The sequence below is a fragment of the Triturus cristatus genome, chromosome 3_1, assembly GCF_964204655.1.
Source record: "Triturus cristatus chromosome 3_1, aTriCri1.1, whole genome shotgun sequence".
Taxonomy (NCBI): domain Eukaryota; kingdom Metazoa; phylum Chordata; class Amphibia; order Caudata; family Salamandridae; genus Triturus; species Triturus cristatus.
Window position 1 is genome coordinate 828,057,977 of NC_140583.1, and position 23,060 is coordinate 828,081,036.

At 37.6% G+C, this 23,060-nt stretch overlaps 1 protein-coding gene across 1 annotated transcript in view; it reads left to right on the forward strand.

Moving 5' to 3' along the window:
- Positions 1–23,060, forward strand: part of TTN (titin) — a 379,656-nt gene that overhangs the window by 269,043 nt on the left and 87,553 nt on the right. The window contains exons 212-251 of the mRNA XM_085645211.1: positions 110–394; positions 483–634; positions 1,307–1,454; positions 1,695–1,872; positions 1,957–2,078; positions 2,172–2,459; positions 2,550–2,846; positions 2,954–3,140; positions 3,762–3,877; positions 3,962–4,261; positions 4,468–4,767; positions 5,409–5,514; positions 6,041–6,237; positions 6,356–6,661; positions 6,830–7,108; positions 7,208–7,507; positions 7,608–7,910; positions 8,531–8,908; positions 8,995–9,297; positions 9,406–9,705; positions 10,569–10,865; positions 10,961–11,245; positions 12,142–12,435; positions 12,843–13,142; positions 13,227–13,535; positions 13,640–13,830; positions 15,751–16,180; positions 17,378–17,686; positions 17,777–17,925; positions 18,039–18,071; positions 18,192–18,321; positions 18,421–18,720; positions 19,354–19,671; positions 19,762–20,058; positions 20,303–20,602; positions 20,713–21,027; positions 21,114–21,262; positions 21,346–21,496; positions 22,010–22,291; positions 22,385–22,687. Of these exons, the coding sequence (XP_085501337.1) occupies positions 110–394; positions 483–634; positions 1,307–1,454; positions 1,695–1,872; positions 1,957–2,078; positions 2,172–2,459; positions 2,550–2,846; positions 2,954–3,140; positions 3,762–3,877; positions 3,962–4,261; positions 4,468–4,767; positions 5,409–5,514; positions 6,041–6,237; positions 6,356–6,661; positions 6,830–7,108; positions 7,208–7,507; positions 7,608–7,910; positions 8,531–8,908; positions 8,995–9,297; positions 9,406–9,705; positions 10,569–10,865; positions 10,961–11,245; positions 12,142–12,435; positions 12,843–13,142; positions 13,227–13,535; positions 13,640–13,830; positions 15,751–16,180; positions 17,378–17,686; positions 17,777–17,925; positions 18,039–18,071; positions 18,192–18,321; positions 18,421–18,720; positions 19,354–19,671; positions 19,762–20,058; positions 20,303–20,602; positions 20,713–21,027; positions 21,114–21,262; positions 21,346–21,496; positions 22,010–22,291; positions 22,385–22,687 (9,987 nt within the window). The remainder of the gene's footprint in view (positions 1–109; positions 395–482; positions 635–1,306; positions 1,455–1,694; positions 1,873–1,956; positions 2,079–2,171; positions 2,460–2,549; positions 2,847–2,953; positions 3,141–3,761; positions 3,878–3,961; positions 4,262–4,467; positions 4,768–5,408; positions 5,515–6,040; positions 6,238–6,355; positions 6,662–6,829; positions 7,109–7,207; positions 7,508–7,607; positions 7,911–8,530; positions 8,909–8,994; positions 9,298–9,405; positions 9,706–10,568; positions 10,866–10,960; positions 11,246–12,141; positions 12,436–12,842; positions 13,143–13,226; positions 13,536–13,639; positions 13,831–15,750; positions 16,181–17,377; positions 17,687–17,776; positions 17,926–18,038; positions 18,072–18,191; positions 18,322–18,420; positions 18,721–19,353; positions 19,672–19,761; positions 20,059–20,302; positions 20,603–20,712; positions 21,028–21,113; positions 21,263–21,345; positions 21,497–22,009; positions 22,292–22,384; positions 22,688–23,060) is intronic.

Below are 23,060 nucleotides of genomic sequence, written 5' to 3' on the forward strand. Positions count from 1 at the left end.
TTTATTTACACACAACATCAAACTTCAGAACACAATTAAAATCGACCATGTAAACATAGAACACGTGCCAATGTTCATTGATTTCATTGTATTTTCTTTTTTTTTTCAGTTGCTCCCACTATGGACTTGAGTGCATTTAAAGATGGTTTGGAAGTCATTGTTCCAGAACCCCTGAAGATCCGTGTCCCTATTACTGGCTATCCTGTGCCAACTGCAAAATGGTCGGTTCATGATAACATCTTAGAGGCTAATGAACGTGTGAGACTTGAGACTACATCCACCTTTGTTGAGCTTATCATCACTCCAAGTGAACGCCCAGATAAAGGTGTATACACTCTTGAACTTGAAAATCCAGTTATGTCCATTTCAGGAGAAATCAATGTAAATGTGATTGGTAAGTCAAGAATGCCTTCCTTGTATATCAAGTCAAAAAACTGCAACATATATTTTAGAATTAAAGGGATTCCATATGTTTCTTCTAGCATGCCCCAGTGTGCCAAAAGAGCTAAAAGTGGGACAGATCACAAGGGACACAGTTCATTTGACATGGGAGCCACCTGAGAATGATGGAGGAAGTCCACTGACTGGCTATCTGGTAGAAAAGCGTGAAGTCAGCCGCAAAACATGGACTAAGGTATGTGTTTATTACCTCTTGATTTAGAGAGGCATACAGAGTTATGTATTTTTATGGTGGTGGTAATATTGCAATATGTATTGTTGTATATTATGTCATTGTAGTAGCAAAGAGACATACCAGGCTAGCAACAGTGAACAAAGGCCATTAATTACCAGATAAAGAAAAGCCCTTTTGATGAAACCGTGAAAGACGCTAGTGAATAATCATCTTTGCGAAGCCGCTGTTCAGTGTCCATCCCTCTACTAGGCTGTTGGCCTTAAACAAATAATTATGGTCTGTGGCATTATTGCTGAATTAAATAGATGTTTCTATGAAACTTTAAATGAGGTTTACTTGGACAATTTATTTGGTTTTCCTTTGAGAACCATGAGGACAAATATAAGACAGACACATTGTTGGCAACATAGATATTTTGGAAACAAGCAGCTCAATTGAAGGAGCGATCCCCATTCTGTAAAATTGAAAATGCAATCCATGTCCAGCAGTGGATTTAAGGTAAATGTGGTATGTCGGTGGTGTAGACTCCCTTAAGATGAATTACAGTATTTAAATCAATTGTGAATGTAAAATAATACCAGTGATAGTCACAATTCATCGGTGATTTGTTTGTGACGGTCTTCTTAATTTACAGTTCATTTTGAAGTAAATGGAACCCATTTGCTCTTTTAGGTGGCCGAAAATATCATTGACCTGGAGTTCACTGTTCCAGATCTCCTCCAGGGAAAGGAATATCTATTTAGGGTTATGGCATGCAACAAGTGTGGTCCAGGGGAGCCTGCATACATTGATGAGCCTGTGAATATGTCAGCTCCAGCAAGTGAGTTCTTCTTCTCTCTGCCTGGATGTTTTCAGATGAGGATGTTTTGTATAATACTTACTTATTTATTGATGTGAGCAGAAAGGTTATGGTCATTATCCTACTGACAAATTATTTTATATGCAGAAACAAGTCACATACCTTAACTCATATCTTCACCTTTAAATATGTGGCACAGTTAGAAAATAATGTACATCCTTGCATTAATATTAAATCCATGTATGAATTTCTGTCAACCAGCTGTTCCTGACCCACCCGAGAACGTTAAATGGAGGGATGCAACTGCTAAAGGAATTTTCTTAACATGGGAACCACCTAAATATGATGGCGGCTCACGAATTAAAGGATACATCGTAGAAAAATGTCAACGTGGTTATGACAAGTGGGAAGCCTGTGGAGATATTGTTGCAGAAACAAAGTAAGTGACATGAAAATAGATTGTGTGAAAATTGTGCAATTTTGCCTGCGGTTGCTAACACTATTTGTCCTTACTTTTGAACAGATTGCAGGTTACAGACCTCACTGAAGGTCAGTGGTACGCATACCGTGTCAAGGCAGTGAATCGACAGGGAGCCAGCAAACCAAGCAAGCCCACGGAGGATATCCTGGCTACTGATCCAAAGGGTACATTTTGTTCAAAATTCTTCCTTTTGTATGCTTTTGTTTCTGTTCAGCAGCAAAGTTTACAACTGTGTATTTTAAAATTTCTTTCAACAGAGGCCCCGGAAATTTTCCTGGATGTCAAACTGCTCACTGGCATCACTGTTAAGGCCGGGACTAAAATTGAACTTCCAGCAACAGTTAATGGCAAACCCGAGCCTAAAGTAACTTGGAACAAAGCAGATATGCTTCTGAGGGCTGATAACCGAATAACAATTGATACCAAACCTGGCCACTCGGCTGTAACAATTACAGACAGCAAAAGGAGCGACAGTGGTTCTTACATCATTGAAGCAGTAAACACGTCAGGGCGTGCTAACGCTGTCGTTGAAGTTAATATTTTAGGTAATGTAGATTAATATCGGCCAATGACAACATATATTTTTTTACATAATTGGTGGAAACAAATTGTTACATTTTCTAATTCTTTCACAGACAAGCCAGGGCCCCCTGCTGCATTTGACGTTTCAGAAATTACAAATGAATCATGTGTCTTGACATGGAATCCTCCAAGAGATGATGGCGGATCGAGGATCACAAACTACATTCTTGAAAAGAAAGCTGCTGATAGTGAAATATGGCACAAACTTTCTTCAACCATCAAAGAAACAAACTTCAAAGCTACAAACTTGACAGCTCTGAAAGAATATGTCTTCCGGGTCAGCGCTGAGAACATGTACGGCATTGGCGAACCAGTGCAGTCAGTTCCTATCATAGCAAAATATTCATTTGGTAAGATTATGTGAACTGGAATATCGGTCATGGTATTGGAGGCATTTTTGTGTGTATCTTCGTAGATGAACCTATAACATGGCTTGTGCTCTAATTATTCTATGCAGATCCTCCTGGTCCTCCAACACGCCTCGAACCATCTGAAATCTCAAAGGATTCTTTGACACTAACATGGTATGAACCAGATGAAGATGGTGGAAGCCCAATCACAGGATACTGGGTAGAGAAGTTTGATCCAGAAAATGACAAATGGATAAGATGCAACAAAATACCAATCAAAGATACAATGTTCAGGTAAAACTATAAAGATGTGCATGTTTGAACCTAGCATAATCTCTATGCATAGTTTGGTTTCCTCCTGTGCTATTAGTCTCTGTGGAAGATTTGCTCTAAACATAAATGTGAACAATGATTACAGTGATATCCTAGGCATATACCAGAAACGTATACTAAACCGATCAAATCACAGGACCATTTTCAGGCAAAGTACACCACCTCTAAAGAGATGTTAAATCCTATTTAGAGGACATGGTCTGCCACTTATCAGGGTTTACCAGAGAGTTATGATCAGCGCTGTAATCCTTTTTTTAGTATCTTTTTTGTATCTCAAACCAACTTTAATTCTACATTCAAGGCAGACTGTATCCTGAATGTAAGAGGTACAGGAAAATGTAGATAAAAGTCAAATAAGGCAAATGTTACACCTAAGAAAAAAGAGAATGATTTAGAAATGAATCAAAGCAGATGGGCAGACTAATTTTTTGAGTGCACTCACCTTTCAGCTAGCCACTAAATAATTATGTTAGATGAATGTGTTTAATTCTAAGCCTTTTTGATATAGGTAATATTCCGTTTCATTTGTAAACAACATTGCAGTGCAATAGATTAATGCAAGAATGCATTTTCCAATAACAGAGTTAAAGGACTTACCAACAAAAAGAAGTATAAGTTCCGTGTTTTGGCAGAAAATCTCGCCGGCCCGGGGAAACCAAGCAAAGAGACAGATCAAATCTTAATAAAGGATCCTATCGGTATGATAACTCTGCTCCAAATGTACCATTGTAAACAATATAGTTGTCATGTTCTCAATAAACACTAATGCATTTTGCTTTTAGATCCCCCATGGCCTCCTGGCAAGCCAACTGTTAAGGATGTTGCTAAAACATCATTGTTCCTGAATTGGACAAGGCCAGAGCACGATGGAGGCGCAAAGATTGAGTCCTACATCATTGAACTGCTCAAAACAGGAACAGACGAATGGGTCAGAGTGGCCGAAGGAGTTCCCACCCTGGAACATTTCCTTAAAGGACTAATGGAAAAGCAGGAATATTCCTTCCGAGTCCGTGCTGTAAACAAGGCTGGTGAAAGCGAGCCAAGTGAGCCCAGCGATCCAGTTCTCTGCAAGGAAAGACTGAGTGAGTGTAACAAATAACACAGCACTACATGCATTGTCGCATATCTTAATGATAAGTTAGGCAAACACCACTTTAAAATGCTTTGTTGTAACATTCCATGAACATTTTTAAATATTCTATGCATGCATTCATGGGAGCTACCATATTGAAAGTATTCTCTATTAGCAACACACTGGCAAAAGTCTAACTGTATTTCTTTTCATCAGATCCTCCCTCACCACCCCGCTGGCTGGAAGTTATCAACATTACTAAGAATACAGCTGATCTCAAATGGACAGCACCAGAGAAAGATGGTGGCTCTCCAATTACCAACTACATTGTGGAAAAGAGAGATGTGAGACGTAAAGGCTGGCAGGCAGTTGACACCACAGTAAAAGATGTTAAATGTAATGTCACACCATTGTCTGAGGGGTCACTGTACGTGTTCCGGGTTGCTGCTGAAAACGCCGTTGGACAGAGTGAATACTGCGAACTTGAAGATTCAGTTCTTGCAAAAGACACATTTAGTAAGTCTAGCCATTTTCTCTGCACAATAAAATGCATTTTTTGAGGTGGGGCCATGCTTCTGCTTGGACTGGCGAGTCTCTGAGTTGAGATCTTATTATGTTATGGCACATCCCATGGCCCCTGATCAAAGTCTAGAGGCTATCACACAGGACAGACATGCAATAGATAATTTAGGCTGCAAATATGGTCTACAATGAAAAACAAAGACCTGTGCAGCACTAACCTGTATTTAGACAGCAGCCAATTGAAGAGATTAGGGGGCATATTATTAAGCAGGGCGTTGAAATTATCGCCGCTTTAGCGGCAGAAAACTGCTGCTAAAGCGGCGATAATGGGCTTGATAATATGCTGCAGAGAATTCCAATAGAAGCCCATGTTGACACCAGAACATGGGCTTCTATGAGAATTCTCAAGGGCATATTATCAAGCCCATTATCGCCGCTTTAGCGGCAGTTTTCTGCTGCTAAAGCGGCGATAATTTTAACGCCGTTTCTTGATAATATGAACCATGGTTCCTTGTCAGAATCTGACATACCACATTTCTAGTGGTTCATTTTTATACATAAGGGGTGGTTGCATTTGGGTCTTTATCAAATAAATATCCTCTGCTGATTACTAAAATGATAATGATTTGTTTCAGCTACTCCTGGACCACCCTATGCTCTTACAGTTGTTGACATAACAAAGAGACATGTTGACCTAAAGTGGGAGGCTCCCAAAAATGATGGAGGCAGACCAATTCTAAGGTACATCAATGTTATGTAAGCTTTTGCAAGTTTTTCTAATGGTAATTAACACAAACCTCTGCTAAATAAACAGATTAACATGTTTACTTTAGAAACAATATTTCAGATTTGCTTAGTCTAATAATATGTGATTCTTTTGATCCCGACTGCTAATGTTAGCCTGACTGCTAAGCTCTCATAGATCATGCTTGTGATAGTGCACATCAATACATACAAGTACTCACACATATACAACGATACCAATAAATCTTTTATAGTCTATGAAGATGGTTCCACATAATGTGAGCTCTATCCAGAGGTGGAGAATGTGAACAAAGGGCATGGACAGCGCTTAGAAAGACTCTTGTTCCAGGAAGTATTTTGTTTAGTCATTCCTTTATTTATTAATCATACCACTTCACAGTGCTTGGGTGATTAAATGTTAGTGATAAATAATAGACATACCCCCACCCAGATGCTTTTTTTTAGGTTAAACAGACTAATGTTTAATATCCAACACCATTGTTTCTCGTACCTGTGTCGGCAGATATGTCATTGAAAAGAAAGAAAAACTTGGAACACGCTGGGTAAAAGCTGGTAAGACATCAGGACCTGACTGTCACTACAAAGTAACAGATGTGATTGAAGGAACAGAGGTCCAATTCCAAGTTCGTGCAGAAAACGAAGCTGGCGTTGGCCATCCGAGTGAACCTACTGATATGCTCATGATTGAAGACCCAACAAGTGAGTAATAATCTGATATATCTGAATAATCAAATCAAGAAATCTGCATATTGCACAATTCCCTTATCTAACCATTTGGTGCTACATGTGTAATTACATTGTCTTTTTGTTTTTGCAGGTCCTCCATCTCCACCTTTAGAATTGCATGTCACAGATGCAAGCAGAGGTCATATTTCCATTGCATGGAAACCACCAGAGAAAACAGGTGGCAGCCCTATTCTCGGCTATCATGTGGAACTATGTCCAGCCGGAACTGAAAAATGGATGCGAATCAACTCTCGCCCAATAAAGGACCTGAAATACAAAGCAGAAGAGGGCATTTCCCCTGACAAGGAATATATTTTAAGAGTGAGAGCTGTAAATGCCATTGGAGCCAGTGACCCATCAGAAATCTCAGAAAATGTTTTTGCAAAAGACCCTGACTGTAAGTAGTGTTGTACTGAAATATTTTAAACAATGTCTTAACTCGGCAAATTTTACTCTGTGTAAATTGCTGATTTTATTCTTACATATATTCATAGCTAATATGATTTGAAAGTCATCAAACGCTTCTTAAATTGTCCTTTAATCACATGCTTCTACCTTTCTACAGGTAATCCAAGTATTGATTTGAAAACTCAGGACATCACTGTTGTTGAAGGAGAGAAATTAAGCATCCCTGTTTCCTTCAGAGCTGTCCCAACTCCCACCGTGTGTTGGCACAAAAATGGCAAAGAATTAAAGGCAGGAGACAGAGTAACAATGAAGAGTGACTACACATCTGCATGTGTTGATGTAACTAGTAGTGTTCATGCAGATGCTGGGGTATACACCATCACCTTGGAGAACAAACTGGGCACAACAACAGGCTCTGCCAATGTTAAAGTTATTGGTAACTATTGATTGTTTCATCAAAAATATTTTGTTAGAACCATTATCGGTAAATAAGGCAGGGTTTTCTCATTCTATTTATGTTTCTATTACTAAATAGGTCTACCAGGGCAGTGTAAGGACATCAAGGCTAGTGATGTGACTAAGAATTCATGCAAGGTGACATGGGAGCCTCCAGAAAGTGATGGTGGATCCCCTATACTGCATTATGTTCTTGAACGTAGAGAAGCTGGTAGGAGAACTTACACTCCGGTTATGTCTGGCGAGAACAAACTGACTTGGAATGTGAAGGATCTTATACCTAATGGGGAATACTACTTCAGAGTCAAGGCAGTAAACAAGATCGGTGGAGGCGAATACTTGGAGCTAAGGAATCCTATAATTGCAGAAGATTCAAAACGTAAGTTTTTATCAGTGCTGAATGTACATTGCAGGATTGTTAAAAAATAAATCCCTATGATATAGATGATTAACTTTGAATTTATTTCTTTATACTTCAGAACGTCCTGATCCACCTGTTGATGTTGAAACTCATAACCCAACTTCAAAGACAATAACTCTGACATGGAAACCACCAATGTATGATGGCGGATGTAAGATAATGGGATACATTATTGAAAAACTGCCTAAAGGTGGAGAGAAATGGGAACGCTGTAATGACTCTTTGGTACCGGTGCTAACATACACTGTCAAAGGCCTAGAGGAAGGCAAAGAATACCAATACCGTGCACGTGCAGAAAATGCTGCTGGTATTAGTGAGCCTTCTCGCGCAACTCTTGGAGTAAAAGCTCTTGATCCTATTGGTAAGTTAGTATTATGAGCAATAAATGCATTATCTTTTACTAACACAGTGATTTTACATGGATGTGATGCTTTACAATTACACTGGTTTACCATACTATGTATCCTTCCCATCAAACGCCAGGACAATTTCCTAAATGCATTAACTAATCTACTACACCTGTGTTCCTCTCCAGAAATTAGTTTTAATAGGCCAAGGAACCGGTGCCATTTTAGAAAATATTTTATGCTCTGTGGCAAGGTGTTTTTATTTTATTCCTTCTCCAATCCAATTTTTCCTAGTTAAAACAATGTTGTATTTGTTCCTCCTTCATTTGAATGGAGGGAGTGCATGATTAAACGAAGACCTGTGCTACTTTTAAAGTAAGGGGCACACATAGAAGCTTTGCTGAGATAAATGCAAGACACATTTTAACTTTGGAGAAGATCAACTAGAGTGATCTTCTCTTAAACTGTGGGTGAAATGTGAGATCCGCCCGAATGGTTCCAATCAATTTGAGAATGAAAGTTGGGTTCCTTGTATGAAAATGAATTCTGCCGGTCACAACTCATACATGTTCTAGGAAAATGTTTCCATCTTTAGTGAAGTGTATTCCAAATAACAACCAATTTTGTATTGCAGATCCCCCAAAGGTGTCTCTTGCTGCAAATCTACAAGGTGGTGTTGGTGTAAGGCAGGGTGATGAAATTGCTCTAGAAGCAATAATTTCAGGCGCACCATATCCAACTATTACATGGCTTAAAGATGGCGAAGTGATTAGACCTGAAGAAATCAAGAAGAGAGTTGATAAAATAGTGCCAGCAAGAAAGAAGAAGGAAATTGTGGAGGAAGAGCCATTCCATCTGAGCCTGCCAGAACGTTTAACTGTCGACAACAGTAGACAGGGAACTTCCCTGCTGTGGGTTCGAGACGCCATTAGAAGTGATCATGGGGAATTTACCATCAAGGTTGAAAATGATCATGGTGTAGCAAAAGCTTTATGTGACGTGAATGTATTAAGTAAGTGTATATTGTAATATTTCTATTTTCAGTTTTGTGCAATAAATAGAACTGCTTTTATAATGTATTTTTTTCCTACAAAATAGATACCCCTGGACCTCCAGTCAACTTTACATTTGAGGACATAAGAAAAAATTCAGTTTTATGCAAATGGGAGCCTCCACTCGATGACGGTGGTAGTGAAATCTTGAATTACATTTTGGAAAAGAAGGACAACACCAAGGCAGAAATTGGTTGGGTGAATGTAACATCTACACTGAGACAGTGCAAATATCCAGTCACCAAGCTCATTGAAGGAAAGGAGTACCTCTTCCGTGTTACAGCTGAGAATAGATTTGGTCCAGGACCAGAATGTGTTTCACAGCCTCTTACAGCAAAAGATCCATTTAGTAAGTATAGTTTCTTATCTTCAGTAAGCACATCTTTAATATTTATTTTTTTTCAGTTCTGATTGATAAAGATTATGTACAAACACATAAAATTGTTCTTTTCATCAGCTCCCCCAGATGCACCAGAAAAGCCGGAAATTGAAGATGTAACAAGCAACAGCATGTTGGTTAAATGGACAGAGCCAAAAGATAATGGAAGTCCTATTTTAGGATACTGGATTGAGAAACGTGAAATTAACAGCACTCACTGGGCTCGTGTAAACAGAAGCCTTATTAATGCACTGGAAACAAGAGCAGAAGGCCTTTTGGAAGGCCTCACTTACATATTTAGAGTGTGTGCTGAAAATGCAGCTGGTCCTGGGAAATTTAGTGTCCCATCAGATCCGAAGACAGCACAAGATCCAATATGTAAGTAATTAGCATGTATATATATTTATTTCATGTTGTGAATGTATTATTCGTGAAAAGGCTAGCAAAACAAGTGGTATGCCCCTATCAACCTGCTAAAAAATATATGTTGCCTGAAATAAATTGATAAAATGTTAGTTTCAGCTTTAGTTTTAGCAGGGTCTGGTACCTTAGTGGACTTATGCGTCCACTGTAGGGGCCTGTGTTTGACTGCATGGTCACAGGTTCAAATCCTGGCGGGTCCACTCAGCCTTTCATCCTTCTGAGGTCGATAAAATAAGTACGATTGAGTTGGGGAACACTAAACATCTGTTATTCTATGCCAAGATGTCCATGGGTAAACATGCACTTTACAAATACGCATGTTATGTGTATTTCAGCCCAGGCAATGGCTTTTTTAATGCTACACATATTTCATTGATTGTAAGAGGCCACTGATAAATCAAAGAGTTGATTCAATGTTTGTCAACCCCTTGCTCTTACATCAGAATCATATGTATAATAAAACAAATTATTAAATTGGTTGATGGTTTACTGATTTTGGTGCTTACATAACCCGTAACTGCTAAGCGGATTGCCTCTAGGAGATATTGAAGGGAATGTGAGAATCTAACTATGCATGTGGGCCTTTATAGATTTTGAGACTCTTGCAGAAGTGGGCAGTTCTTACAATACATTGGAAACAATGTTATGGTATAAGATGGAGTCAAAACAACCAAGAATCCAATTTGAAAATGTCTGTTGATTACCAGACCCATACGTCAAGGGTACTACTATTTTAATCATTTTGAGTCTATCAACCAATATTGATACTTTTAGAAGCAGCAGACTTAAAATTTATGTTTACATGTTTTTCTTTAAAGTGCCACCTGGACCTCCAACTCCCAGAGTTGTTGATACAAGTGCCTCTGCCATTGAGATGGAATGGGATGCTCCAATTTATAACGGTGGAGGGGATATCTTGGGCTACCTTGTCGACAAACAGCTCATGGGCACAAATGAATGGTCACGTTGCACAGACAAACCAATTAAACCTCGTAAATACACAGTCAAAGGAATTCGGGAAGGTGCTGACTACAAAATCCGTGTGATTGCTGTTAATAATGCTGGTGAAGGTCCCCCTGGAGTAACAGAGCCAATAACAGTTCTGGAACCACAGGGTAATTATAAATACTTTACTTTACCTGGCTTAGGTGTAATAATATCAATCTCTTATTACTGGTTTTGCTAAAATATCTTAATGTTTTCTCTACAGAACCACCAGTAGTAGAGTTGGATGTTTCTGTGAAAGGAGGTATTCAGATACTCGCTGGACAAACTCTGAAAATTCCTGCAACTGTAACAGGCCGACCCACACCTTCCATTGAATGGACTGTGGAAGATGGAGAATTGGAAAAAGAACGAGCAGTTATTACGAATATTGGCACCTCTTCAGATTTAACAATTGTAAATGCAGAGAGGAAAAACCATGGCCGATATGTCATCACTGCCAGCAACGAAAGTGGTACCAAATCTGCTGCAACCAGAGTTGAAATCATGGGTAAGCAACTGAAATCAAATCATTTTGCCAAAGAAAGTTCATCACACTATGCGAGACCCGCAAAACATTATGGTAGCAAGTCACTGTAGTGGAGGAAATCTTTAAGCTGTTATAATTGCAATTTGCTTAATAGCTCAAAAAGAGAGATATGACCTTGTGCTATGGAATAAGATAAGTCTAATTACTTGAAATGCGAGAAACTATTTTATGAAATGTTATTGCTTCTTTATCTGGAACAACTCTGGTAAACCTTATATAATGAATATCATGTCCTATCGAATTATCCTGAAATACTGAGTGATAGATTATTTGTTGTTGTTTAATATGCTTATTCAATGTAGACAGTTTTCACCCACACACAAGTCCATACGTAATTATGCATTGTTTACAGAGATAGTCAACAAATACACAATTTCATTTTTTTCAAATTCTATTTATAAAACGTTTTCTCTGTTACAAAAAACTGTGAAATGCTGACAATCTGAGCAGCGGAGAGTTTATTTACATCGGGTACACTTTGTACAGGAAACAGGTGGTGCCCCAATTGGTACAAATCCCCATGCAGAAGCAAGAGAACTCAGCAGGGAAGTACACCAGCTCCCCATGGCCTTAAAAACCCTTATATGCTACCCACCATTGTCAGACCTTTTCCTACTTCCTTGGGTATCCCTGACTCTCATAGACTACTTTTTAAGCTGCACAGCACCAATCAAGATCACATTACCAGTATACCACCCTTGTAATATTTCTTTTCACCACTTCCACCACAACCAACTGCTATGTTCTTTGGTACTTCGGCCAGTTCTCCTCCGCAAATTCACAATTTTGATTTCAAATCTTAACAACTTATCAAGAAGATATGCATAATAATTTGTTCATGTTACTCTGTTTTATAGATGTTCCAGGTCCAGTACTTGATCTAAAACCTGTAGTTGTTACAAGAAAAATGATTTTACTCAACTGGTCAGATCCTGAAGATGATGGTGGAAGTGAAATCACAGGCTTCACAATTGAACGGAAGGATGCTAAAATGCATACATGGAGACTACCTATAGAAACAGAAAGATCCAAATGTGATATAGTGGGTCTCCTAGAAGGACAAGAATACATGTTCCGTGTTATTGCCAAAAATAAATTTGGTAGTGGTCCTCCTGTTGACCTCGGACCCATTCTTGCAGTTGATCCTCTAGGTAAATAACTTATTCGTCCTCATAATTTGGTTGCAATTTTTAAATTGCTCATATTAAATTTGTTGTTGTTTTATTTGCTGAGTTATTTCGATCTCACCCCTGGATTTTCATTTCATTGTAGTATTATCCTTTTGTTTCTTTGCTTCATTTTTTAAATAATCTATCATAATAGGTAAATAATAAGAAATTTCTCATTTACCATTACTTAGAAATAAAAATCCACTTAACCTTTAAAAAGAATTGGAAAAACCCACAGTACATTTCAGCCTTTGTAGACATCTCAATATCTATCAGTAGATTTGCATTTAAGTTCCGTGTTATGTAAGCTCAATCAACCAATACATTTACAACATTATATTTTCTCAAACAAAATGTTATGGTTAACATTGTTTACTTTTTATGCACAGGTCCTCCTGGTGCACCAGAACGATTTACATATACAGAAAGAACAAAGTCCACCATTACTCTTGATTGGAAGTATCCTCGTAATGATGGCGGTAGCCCTATTACAGGATATATTATTGAAAAGAGACGACATGATGCAACGGAATTTGAAAGGGTTAACAAGCGACTGTGCCCAGATACATCATTTGTGGTAGAAAATCTTGCTGAACTGCAAATGTACGAATTCCGTGTTCGATCAGTGAATGCACTTGGTGAAAGTGAGCCATCACTTCCCCTTAATGTTGTTATTCAAGATGATGAAGGTATGCCTACTTACACATATTAATAATTGTACTATTATAATGTGCTGCAATTGCTTAGTTTTCACTTAATATGTTTTTTTTTAGTTCCTCCTACAGTAATGTTGCGTTTGACCGTCCGGGGTGATACCATCAAAGTAAAAGCAGGAGAACCAGTTAATATTCCAGCTGATGTAACAGGTCTTCCAATGCCCAAAATTGAATGGACAAAGAATGATGTGCCACTTGAAAAATCAACAGAGGCTCTTAAGATTGACAAACAAGAATTATCAAGAAGCGAAGCAAAAACAGAAATAAGTATGCCTGCATCAGCTCGAAGTGACACTGGAACCTACGTTGTGACAGCATCGAACCGTCTAGGAACTGCGTATCGTTCAGTAAATGTTGAAGTATTTGGTAAGTATTTATTTACATAAAAACTACATATTTTAGAGAACTAAATATATGTCTACTCTTGTTATTTTTTAACACATTTCGTTTTCTCTATTGTGATTAATTAGATCGCCCATCACCTCCAAGAAATCTTGCTGTTACTGATATCAAAGCTGAATCATGCTATTTAATTTGGGATACTCCTCTGGACAATGGTGGAAGTGAAATTCTCAACTATGTTGTTGACAAACGAGATGCAAGCAAGAAGAAATCTGAATGGGAAGAAGTCTCAAACACTATCGTTGACAGGAGATTTGGGGTAGGTTTGCTTTTAAATACTCATTATTATTTATATTGAAGCATTACTCAGTTTAGAAACCATGATTTATGTATCCAAAATGTTTTCAGAAAAGCACTAATTAGGAAATCCTTCAGGTGAACATGACGGATGAGCTGAGGCATGGGCTCTTAATCAATAAAATAGGAATCAATGTTTAATAATGCTGCATAACTTCGAGTCCTAGTTTACTAAACAAGGACACTAGCTTTTGACAAGCTATATGGACTTTCATATTCAAGATGTTTTGTGCAGTCTAACCTAATGCTCACTTTAGTTCTTTCATATTGCTAGTAATAGCAAGTAAATCTGCTATACAGTTCTATATATATCATTGTATTGTGAAATATATATATATATATATATATATGAAATACCAGCATTTGTAAAGCGCACAGCTACCTACGGAGAGGTGTCCCGGCGCTGAGGGCCGGCGGGAAGATTACGCAAGCTACTGCCCAGAGTCACATTGTGCTGGGCTAACCTGCCGCCAGCGCTGGGGATTGAACCGTGAACCCCGTAGTACGGAGTCAGGCACCCTGGCAGCTGTGTCACATCTCTTCCACAATAAGTTACCAACAATACAGAGGAGGGTCTTTTCTAATGCAACATCCAAAGTGTGTGTACAAAATGACACCCTTGATGTTGCAGACATATTTGTATAGAACCAAAAGTAGAGAGGATGTTGGACTAAATTTGTTTTCAGAAAATATGAGCTTGAAATATTGTGTTTCTGCTTCACAATTTTTAAATGTTCAATCTATTTGTATTAGCTTCAATCTTAAGATACATATTAATAGAAAAGATAATTATAAAACAACATGTGGTTACACTTGTAGCAAGGCATTCCAAAATCCACGACATAAAAATGTAATGGATAACATATCTATAACTATTATAGCACTAATGAAAATTCTAGAGCACATTATCAAAGGAGGAAAGGAAGTAAAAGGCAATTATCCTAATGTTAAGGCTCTTCTTTAATAATAATGATATAGTCTGCAAACTGGGAGCAGCAGGAGTTTAGTAAATTGGTTTTAAAAACCACAAGACTTTGCCGAATGTATTTGTTAAACAATGGAGGCTCACAAGCATAGCAGTGTGACATTACATTGAGTATCTTGAGAAGAGCTAAGAGGTAGTGGCAAAACCTGTAAGAGTCACACTGTAATTGGCTGGCGAATCATTATGTAATTCCTTGCAAAGCCATTATGTGCACTATAAGTGATAATTCCATGAAATGGATGTTCTAATACAGCATAAATTAACATTCTAGCTAGCAGCATCATAAGGTGAATTCTCTCCACACGAGCAAAAGGAAAAGGGACAAGTGACGTTAAGGAGCAATTATTTAAATGATAACGCTGTGTAATCATAAGGGATCTCTTGAGGGTTTACATAAACTACATGCTTTTAGCCTAATGTAAATCCTGAGCAGTTTTGATTGGCAAGTACTGTTGATTCATTAAAGCATCAAAATTAGTTCTTTGAAAACAGCTAAGCATCACCAGAAAAAGCTATGAGAGTCACAGTGTGATTGATTAACAAAAAAATGATTACATAAGAGGCTTCAGAGTTACGGAATGAAAACATTCTCGGCACTACCAGTTACAGTACTCACTGTGAGGTTACAAATTGATCTAGCCATTGACTGCATAATATAATAATGAACAGAGCTTCAAATTAAAATATGGAAAAATAGTTTTATAAAAATATGTTTAAAATGTAAAGCTATCTGGACATCGGTTGAAGGAGGGGATATGGCGGGTTATGAGTTATGCAAAGTGAGGCTGCTGCTGATTATCAAATGGAATAAAGTATACTGTATAACTGCAAATTTTGTTTCTCATAAAAACTATTTAAAAGCCTTTAAAAAAAATTGCACTATCATATTTACTTTAGGTATGGAACCTCATAACAAATGGTGAATACCAGTTCCGAGTCAGGGCTATCAACAAGTATGGAACAAGTGATGAATGCCTATCCGAGAAAGTGGTTATCAAGGATCCTTATGGCCTTCCCGGCCCACCTCAAAAGCCAACAGTTTCAAATTGTGATCGATCCTCAATGTTGGTGTCTTGGCAACCACCTGCAGACAATGGTGGCTCCCCAATTACTGGCTACTGGCTAGAAAAGAGAGAAGTGGGTGGAGTCTACTGGGGACGAGTCAACAGAGCACCAGTAACAAAACCAGCAGTAAAAGGCCTGGAATACAATGTGCTGCGATTGATCGAAGGTGTTGAATATCAGTTCAGAGCAATGGCTGAAAATGCTGCAGGAATTGGTCCTCCAAGTGAGCCTTCTGATCCTGCCCTCGCTGTAGATCCAATTAGTAAGTACTGCATTGCATTAAAGCAGTTTGTTATATGCCTGCTCAAAAATGTAAAGCTAAACTTTGTTTTTTTATTGACCTTTGGTTTCAGTTTTTGAAAATATGTCGCTATACATGCCAATATTATTACAATATGGAAATAAATTGAGACGATGAACTGAATAGCCAAAATAAGGAGTGATTAGCACAAATCTGGAAAAAATAAATTGTTGTCAAACTGGAGCACCCATAAAATGTGTGGTGTATTTTTCACAAAGATTAATGCCAACCATCCCACAAGCTAGGAATCAAAACCCTGATTTCTGTAATCCCTCTATGTGTTAATCCATTACAAATACCAATACAGATTCTTCAAATAAATTGTAGCTGAATAATGTCAGGAGGAATCAGAAAATAGTTAGTAAAACAAGTTTTTCATTGTGTTTTTAATACTTGAGTCATGCCTTTTAATGAAATAAAGTCCTGGCTTTTTAACCAAGAGCACTTTGCATGCGAGATATGTAGCCCACATTTGCAGTACAAATGCCAAAATGCAAAGTGTTTGGTAACAATTTTGTGAAAGCCCTACTGATGAAATTGTAAATTCAAACAACAAAACAATTGTGTTCTCAAATGGCAACAACTTGGTTGAATCTATCTGCACTGTTGGTCAGGTACAGCCACTGTTTCTACTAATAAATAAAAACAGGCTATATTATGTTAATATTGATTTTTATAGCACTGTTTGTGACAACTGAAAACAATGACTAAATGACTTTAAAAAGATCACAACACTAAAACAATGCAAACACGTTTTAAAAAGTTGGCCTAATATTTCTTTTAAATAGAAAAGAAAGTAATGAGGATACAGAATGAGAAAGAGAGAAAGCGGGAGACTACATATATTATTATGATTTAGATCCCAAATTTGCCATTCAATATTACTGTAAAATCTGTTACAATGTGCAATTGTATTTGACACCTACAAACCACTCTGCTACTCTGCATAGGGTTGAAAATGTACTATACAAAAACATAAATAAAAGTATTTCATATATAGATGAAACAGTTATACACGAATTCACTAACATACGTTTTTAAAACCTTTCAAGACAGAATTATCTCTATAAAATCATTTTTATTTATGATTAAATAGGTTGAAATGCTATTCAAGAAAATGTGGTTTTCATTTTGATTTAATTTTTTCTTCCTTGACAGATGTACCAGGAGCACCATCATGTCCTGAAGTTAAAGACAAAACAAAATCAAGTGTGTCTCTTGCTTGGAAACCACCAAATAAGGATGGTGGCAGTCCTATCAAAGGATACATTGTGGAAATGTTGGAGGAAGGTACCAGTGATTGGAAGAAGGCTAATGAACCAGACAAACTGTTTCCTACTTGTAATTGTGTGATACCAAACCTTCAGGAACTCAAAAATTACAGATTTAGAGTGAAAGCTGTCAATGCCGCAGGAGAGTCTGAACCAAGCCTTGGCACCACAGACATACCAATTAAAGATATTCTAGGTAGGGCTATTCACTTGTACTCCCAAATACTGTTGCATGCTTAGTTAATGTCATCATTAAACAATACCACTTTTTCAATTCTTTTTGTAGAAGAACCTGATATTTCACTTGAGATTGGAGCACAAGACCTTTTAAATTGCCGTGCTGGTACACTAATCAAAATTCCTGCTGTTATTAAGGGGCGACCAGTTCCTAAAGTATCTTGGGAGTTTGAAGGACTTGCAACAACTGCAATAAAGGTAAATCAGGCACACATAGATACAGCTTAAGCTCTTAGATAATTCTAGTTTATAGTGAAACACTTCTACATGTGGTTATGTCATTATTTTCTATTGTTTTCAATTCATTTTAGGACCAAGTTCATAATGTCCCCGAAGATGCACAGGTAGAATTTTAACTTTTTTGCTTTTCATTATTATTGATTTACAGACAACACGTCACCATAATGTCAGGCTGATGCAAGAATAATTTACAGTGATTTGTATTTGTATTTTTCTCCTGGCAGGTTCAATCAACTGACACTTCTTCAGTTGTGACCATACCTATATGCACCAGAGGTCACTCAGGCAGATATAGTATTACCGCAAAAAATAAAGCCGGCCAGAAGACTGTCAATGTTAGAGTAAACGTTTTGGGTAAGCTGATGAGCTCTTTCACAATTAATCAGTGTGCTGTAGGAATACAAAAGTATAGTGTGCCTTAAACATATGTTCATTGTTATTTGAATGTGACAGATGCACCAGGACCACCAAAAGATCTCAAAGTCAGTGATCCAACAAGATCTTCCTGCAAACTTTCATGGAAAGCTCCAGATAATGATGGTGGTGACAGAATCAAGAATTATATCATAGAAAAGAAAACAGTGGAAGGGAAGGCCTGGGTCAAGGTTACTAATGACTGTGGAGGCACCTCATTTGTTGTACCAGATCTTATTGATGGGCAAGAATACTTCTTCCGGGTGCGTGCAGAAAATCGTTTTGGCGTTGGCCCTCCAATTGCAACTATTCAAAGAACAAAAGCAAGGGATCCAATTCGTAAGTTTAATGAAATGTACCATTTTCCTATGATAATGTTCACAACTTTGTTTCCAGATGCGTCTAAGAGTGTATTTGAGTGAACTTTGTTATTGTTGTATAAGACAGAACATACAATATTTAGTAAGTAAAACAGTTTTTTGCGCATTCTACATTAAACATTGCAGTACTAGAACATGAATGATAGGTGTAGCTGAACTGGGAAAATCGTTTTATCTGAGAAATGCCTAGAAAAGTAACATTTTCAAAATAATCTCCTAATTAGAGATTTCAGAATCAATGTTTATTTTCATAAAACAAAATCAGTAACTTCAGATATGTTACTTTTTTGCTTAGCTTACTATCATTTGAATGATAAAGTATTTAAATAACAGAAATCACAAAGTATTATGGTGGGTAAAATCTAAAATGAATCTACCATATCCTGAAGTGGTGTAGAATATAAACAGTGTAGAATGTAGGGATGGTCACTTGCTACATTTCAGAGTTTTTCAAAGCATTTCACTTCAGGGTGACGTTAAAAGCATTCTAGAGGAACTGTTCAAAGAACATATTTTCTCTAATCCCAGCATTCGCCGTAAAACATTCTGCATGCCAGTGATGTAGGTTTAATCAAATAAAATATTTTTGCAGATCCACCTGATCCCCCTACAAGACTCAAGATTGGCCTTGTGACAAAGAACACCGTGGCTCTCACATGGAAACCTCCAAAGAATGATGGTGGTGCTCCTGTTACACATTATATAATTGAACGATTAACCTGGGACCCTACTGGACAAGGAAAGGAATCCTGGAAACAATGCAATAAGCGTGATGTTGAAGAAACAAAGTTTACTGTGGAAGACTTGAAGGAGGGTGGAGAGTATGAATTCCGAGTCAGAGCAGTCAATGAAGCAGGAACCAGTAAACCTTCAAATACTGTTGGGCCACTGGTTGTAAAGGATCAGCAATGTAAGTAAAATACAAATAAGTTTACAGAAATAAAGATTTTTCAGGAGGATGGATACAGAAACTCAAATCTTATCATTTGTTTCCCTTCAGGCCCACCATCTATCGAGCTGACAGAATTTCTTGAGGCTGAAGAAAAGACTGATATCAGTATCATAGCTAAAATTAAAGGCGTGCCCTTCCCCACACTAAAATGGTTCAAAGCTCCTCCAAATAAACCTGATGACAAAGTACCTGTTCAGTTTGACCAACATGTCAATAAAGTTGTTGGTGAAGATTCTTGCACCTTACTCATCCAGCAGTCACGCAGAAGTGATACTGCATTGTACACTTTGACAGCTGAAAATAATCAGGGACAAGATTCAAAGGAGATGAGGCTCAATGTCCTTGGTAAGTGTATCATAGAGTTTTAATATGTCCATGTGTTTTAAAATTGTTTCTCCCTTTTATACAATGTGACAATATTCTGCAAAAGGAATTATAGTTCATTATGACGTTTAGTCCTTCCTTTGAAGTACTAAAAAACTAAAGGAAGTTTAAACACTCCAAAACTTCAAATAAATAAGACATTTTTAGTTTCAAATGAAATAATATTGCAAACTCATGTTTAATAAACCTTTGTCTTTAATGCCAGGCCGCCCTGGACCGCCAGTTGGACCCATTAAATTTGAAGCCATCACCGCTGATACAATGACATTAGCATGGCTTCCACCAAAAGATGATGGAGGTTCCAAGATTACAAACTACGTCATTGAGAAAAGAGAAGCTAACAGAAAGACATGGGTTCATGTAACTAATGAAGCTAAAGAATGCCTCTACACAGTACCGAAGTTACTGGAAGGTCATGAATATATATTTCGTATTTTGGCACAAAATAAATATGGAATTGGCGAACCACTTGACAGTGAGCCCGAAACAGCAAGAAACCTGTTCTGTAAGTAAGCAATTAAGTGAAAATAATCTAGATTTGTAAATGCCAGTTTGTTAAATGCAACACTTTCAAAAACATTATTCCTTAATATTATGTATTTTTATATTTTACAGCTGTTCCAGGACAATGTGAAAAGCCTACAGTCAGTAGTATATCACATGATGCAATGACTGTCAACTGGGAAGAGCCAGAATATGATGGTGGCTCTCCAGTAACAGGCTATTGGTTGGAGGCAAAAGAAACTACAGGAAAGAGATGGAAAAGGATTAACCGGGATCCCATTAAAGCAATGCCATTTGGTGTCTCTTACCAGGCAAAGAACCTTATTGAAGGTTCTGACTATCAATTCCGTGTCCTGGCTATTAATGCTGCGGGGGTTGGTCCTCCAAGTATGCCGTCTGACCCAGCTACGGCCAGAGATCCCATAGGTAAAAAATGTAAACAAATACTCTTATTTATTTCAAGTTTTCCCTGGAGATAAAAAAGCTGATATACCCTTATTTTATTTTTATAGCTCCACCTGGTCCACCTATTCCAAAGGTCACTGACTGGACAAAGTCAACTGTGGACCTGGAATGGGTTCCTCCATCAAAAGATGGGGGGTCTAAAATCACTGGATACTTTGTTGAATATAAAGAAGAAGGAAAGGAAGAATGGGAAAAGGTAGGTGGCGTATCATCTTGGGCTTAAGGTGTCCATGAGTCTGATAAAGAGATATGTGTAAAGTCATATTTCATTTTCTGCAGGCCAAGGACAAAGAAGTAAGAGGCACAAAGTTCGTTGTACCAGGATTAAAGGAAGGAGGTTTCTACAAATTCAGAGTCAGAGCAGTCAATGCTGCTGGTGTTGGTGAACCTGGTGAAGTTACAGAAGTTATTGAAGTCAAGGACAGAATAGGTATGTTACATTATTTTCAATGCACAGCATGAATATATTTTTGTTAGGCTTGTCTCTTTACAATTTTCTCATTTATCAAACAGTAGTAAGGAATTCACACAGTCGAGGGCTTGTATTGCAAATCTGTGGAGCAATATTATGAGATACAAAGCTAATGCAGTGAGTTGCAAAAGTATAGTAAAATAGATTGCATTAATGATGCTCAATAAACAGCCCTACCAGAGAGAATTAGTGACTCTTTCGTTTTTAGTGTTATGCATGACATGGTTTGGTTAAAATGCAGCTTTCAGCCACAGAAATGTATTGATCGAACTTAGCTGTAGTCACAGGTGTGAAAAGTGAATAGAAATTCCGGAAAGAATGCTATAGGCAAAATGTTAGTAAATAAACAGTATGTTGCATTCTACCTAAAAATAAATAAATATACTTCTGTTGAATCTTTGGAAAACCAATTAAAAAAAACTGCGCAAGTGAAAACTTTAAAACTCTGATGTTAATTGTGTTTTCCTACAGTACTTCCTGATATCCAGCTAGATGCCAGTGTCAAGGACAGAATTGTTGTTCATGCTGGCGGGGTTATTCGAATTATAGCATATGTGTCTGGAAAGCCTCCTCCGCAGATCTCCTGGAGCCGAGATGAAAGGCCTTTACCAGCAGAAGCTGAAATTGAAACAACATCTATAAGTTCTTCAATGGTCATTAAGAAGTGCCAGAGAAGTCACCAAGGCTATTATACACTACTTGCTAAAAATGAATGCGGAGAAAGGAAAAAGACAATTATTGTTGATGTATTAGGTAAGTACACTAAAAAAAAAGCTTTGATTTTTTTATTGTATCTTGCGATTAGAAAAAGGGTCTCAAACAAAATGTGCTTTTCTTTTTCTGCAGATGTGCCTGGCCCTGTTAGTGAACCATTCCTTACAGAGAATCTAACTATCGACTCATGCAAACTCACATGGTTCTCTCCAGAAGATGATGGTGGATCCACAATAACCAATTATATCATTGAAAAGCGTGATGCAGGCCGCAGAGGATGGAGTCCAGTATCATATACCGTGACAAGGCAGAATGCAGTTGTGCAAGGATTAATAGAAGGCGTGGCTTACCATTTCCGCATAGCAGCAGAAAATATTATTGGCATGGGACCATTTATTGAGACTCAAAGAGAAATTGTTGTCAGAGATCCAATTAGTAAGTCATTTTTATGTATTACAATATTTCTTTTGTATTCAGGTCCTACATTACTCACATACATTTGTTTGTTATTACCTTCTTGTCTCATAATTCAATATGATATTTTTCTTATGACATCTTTGCAAATCTTTATTTTCTTTATGTTTCCGAATTGAGTTAAGACACTTTCTTTACAATGTGCTTAGCAATTTCCTTGGCCTGAACTTGTTTGATCATATTCAAAATGAAATTGTTGGTAATGAACATGTAGATAACAGCAAGCAGGTCTTGAAGGTAGTTTCGGTGTACATTAAAAGTGGCAAGCTGCTGCTTGACAACTGCATAGCTGAATATTCTGATGACGTACCCATGTTTGGCACTAACTAGTGTT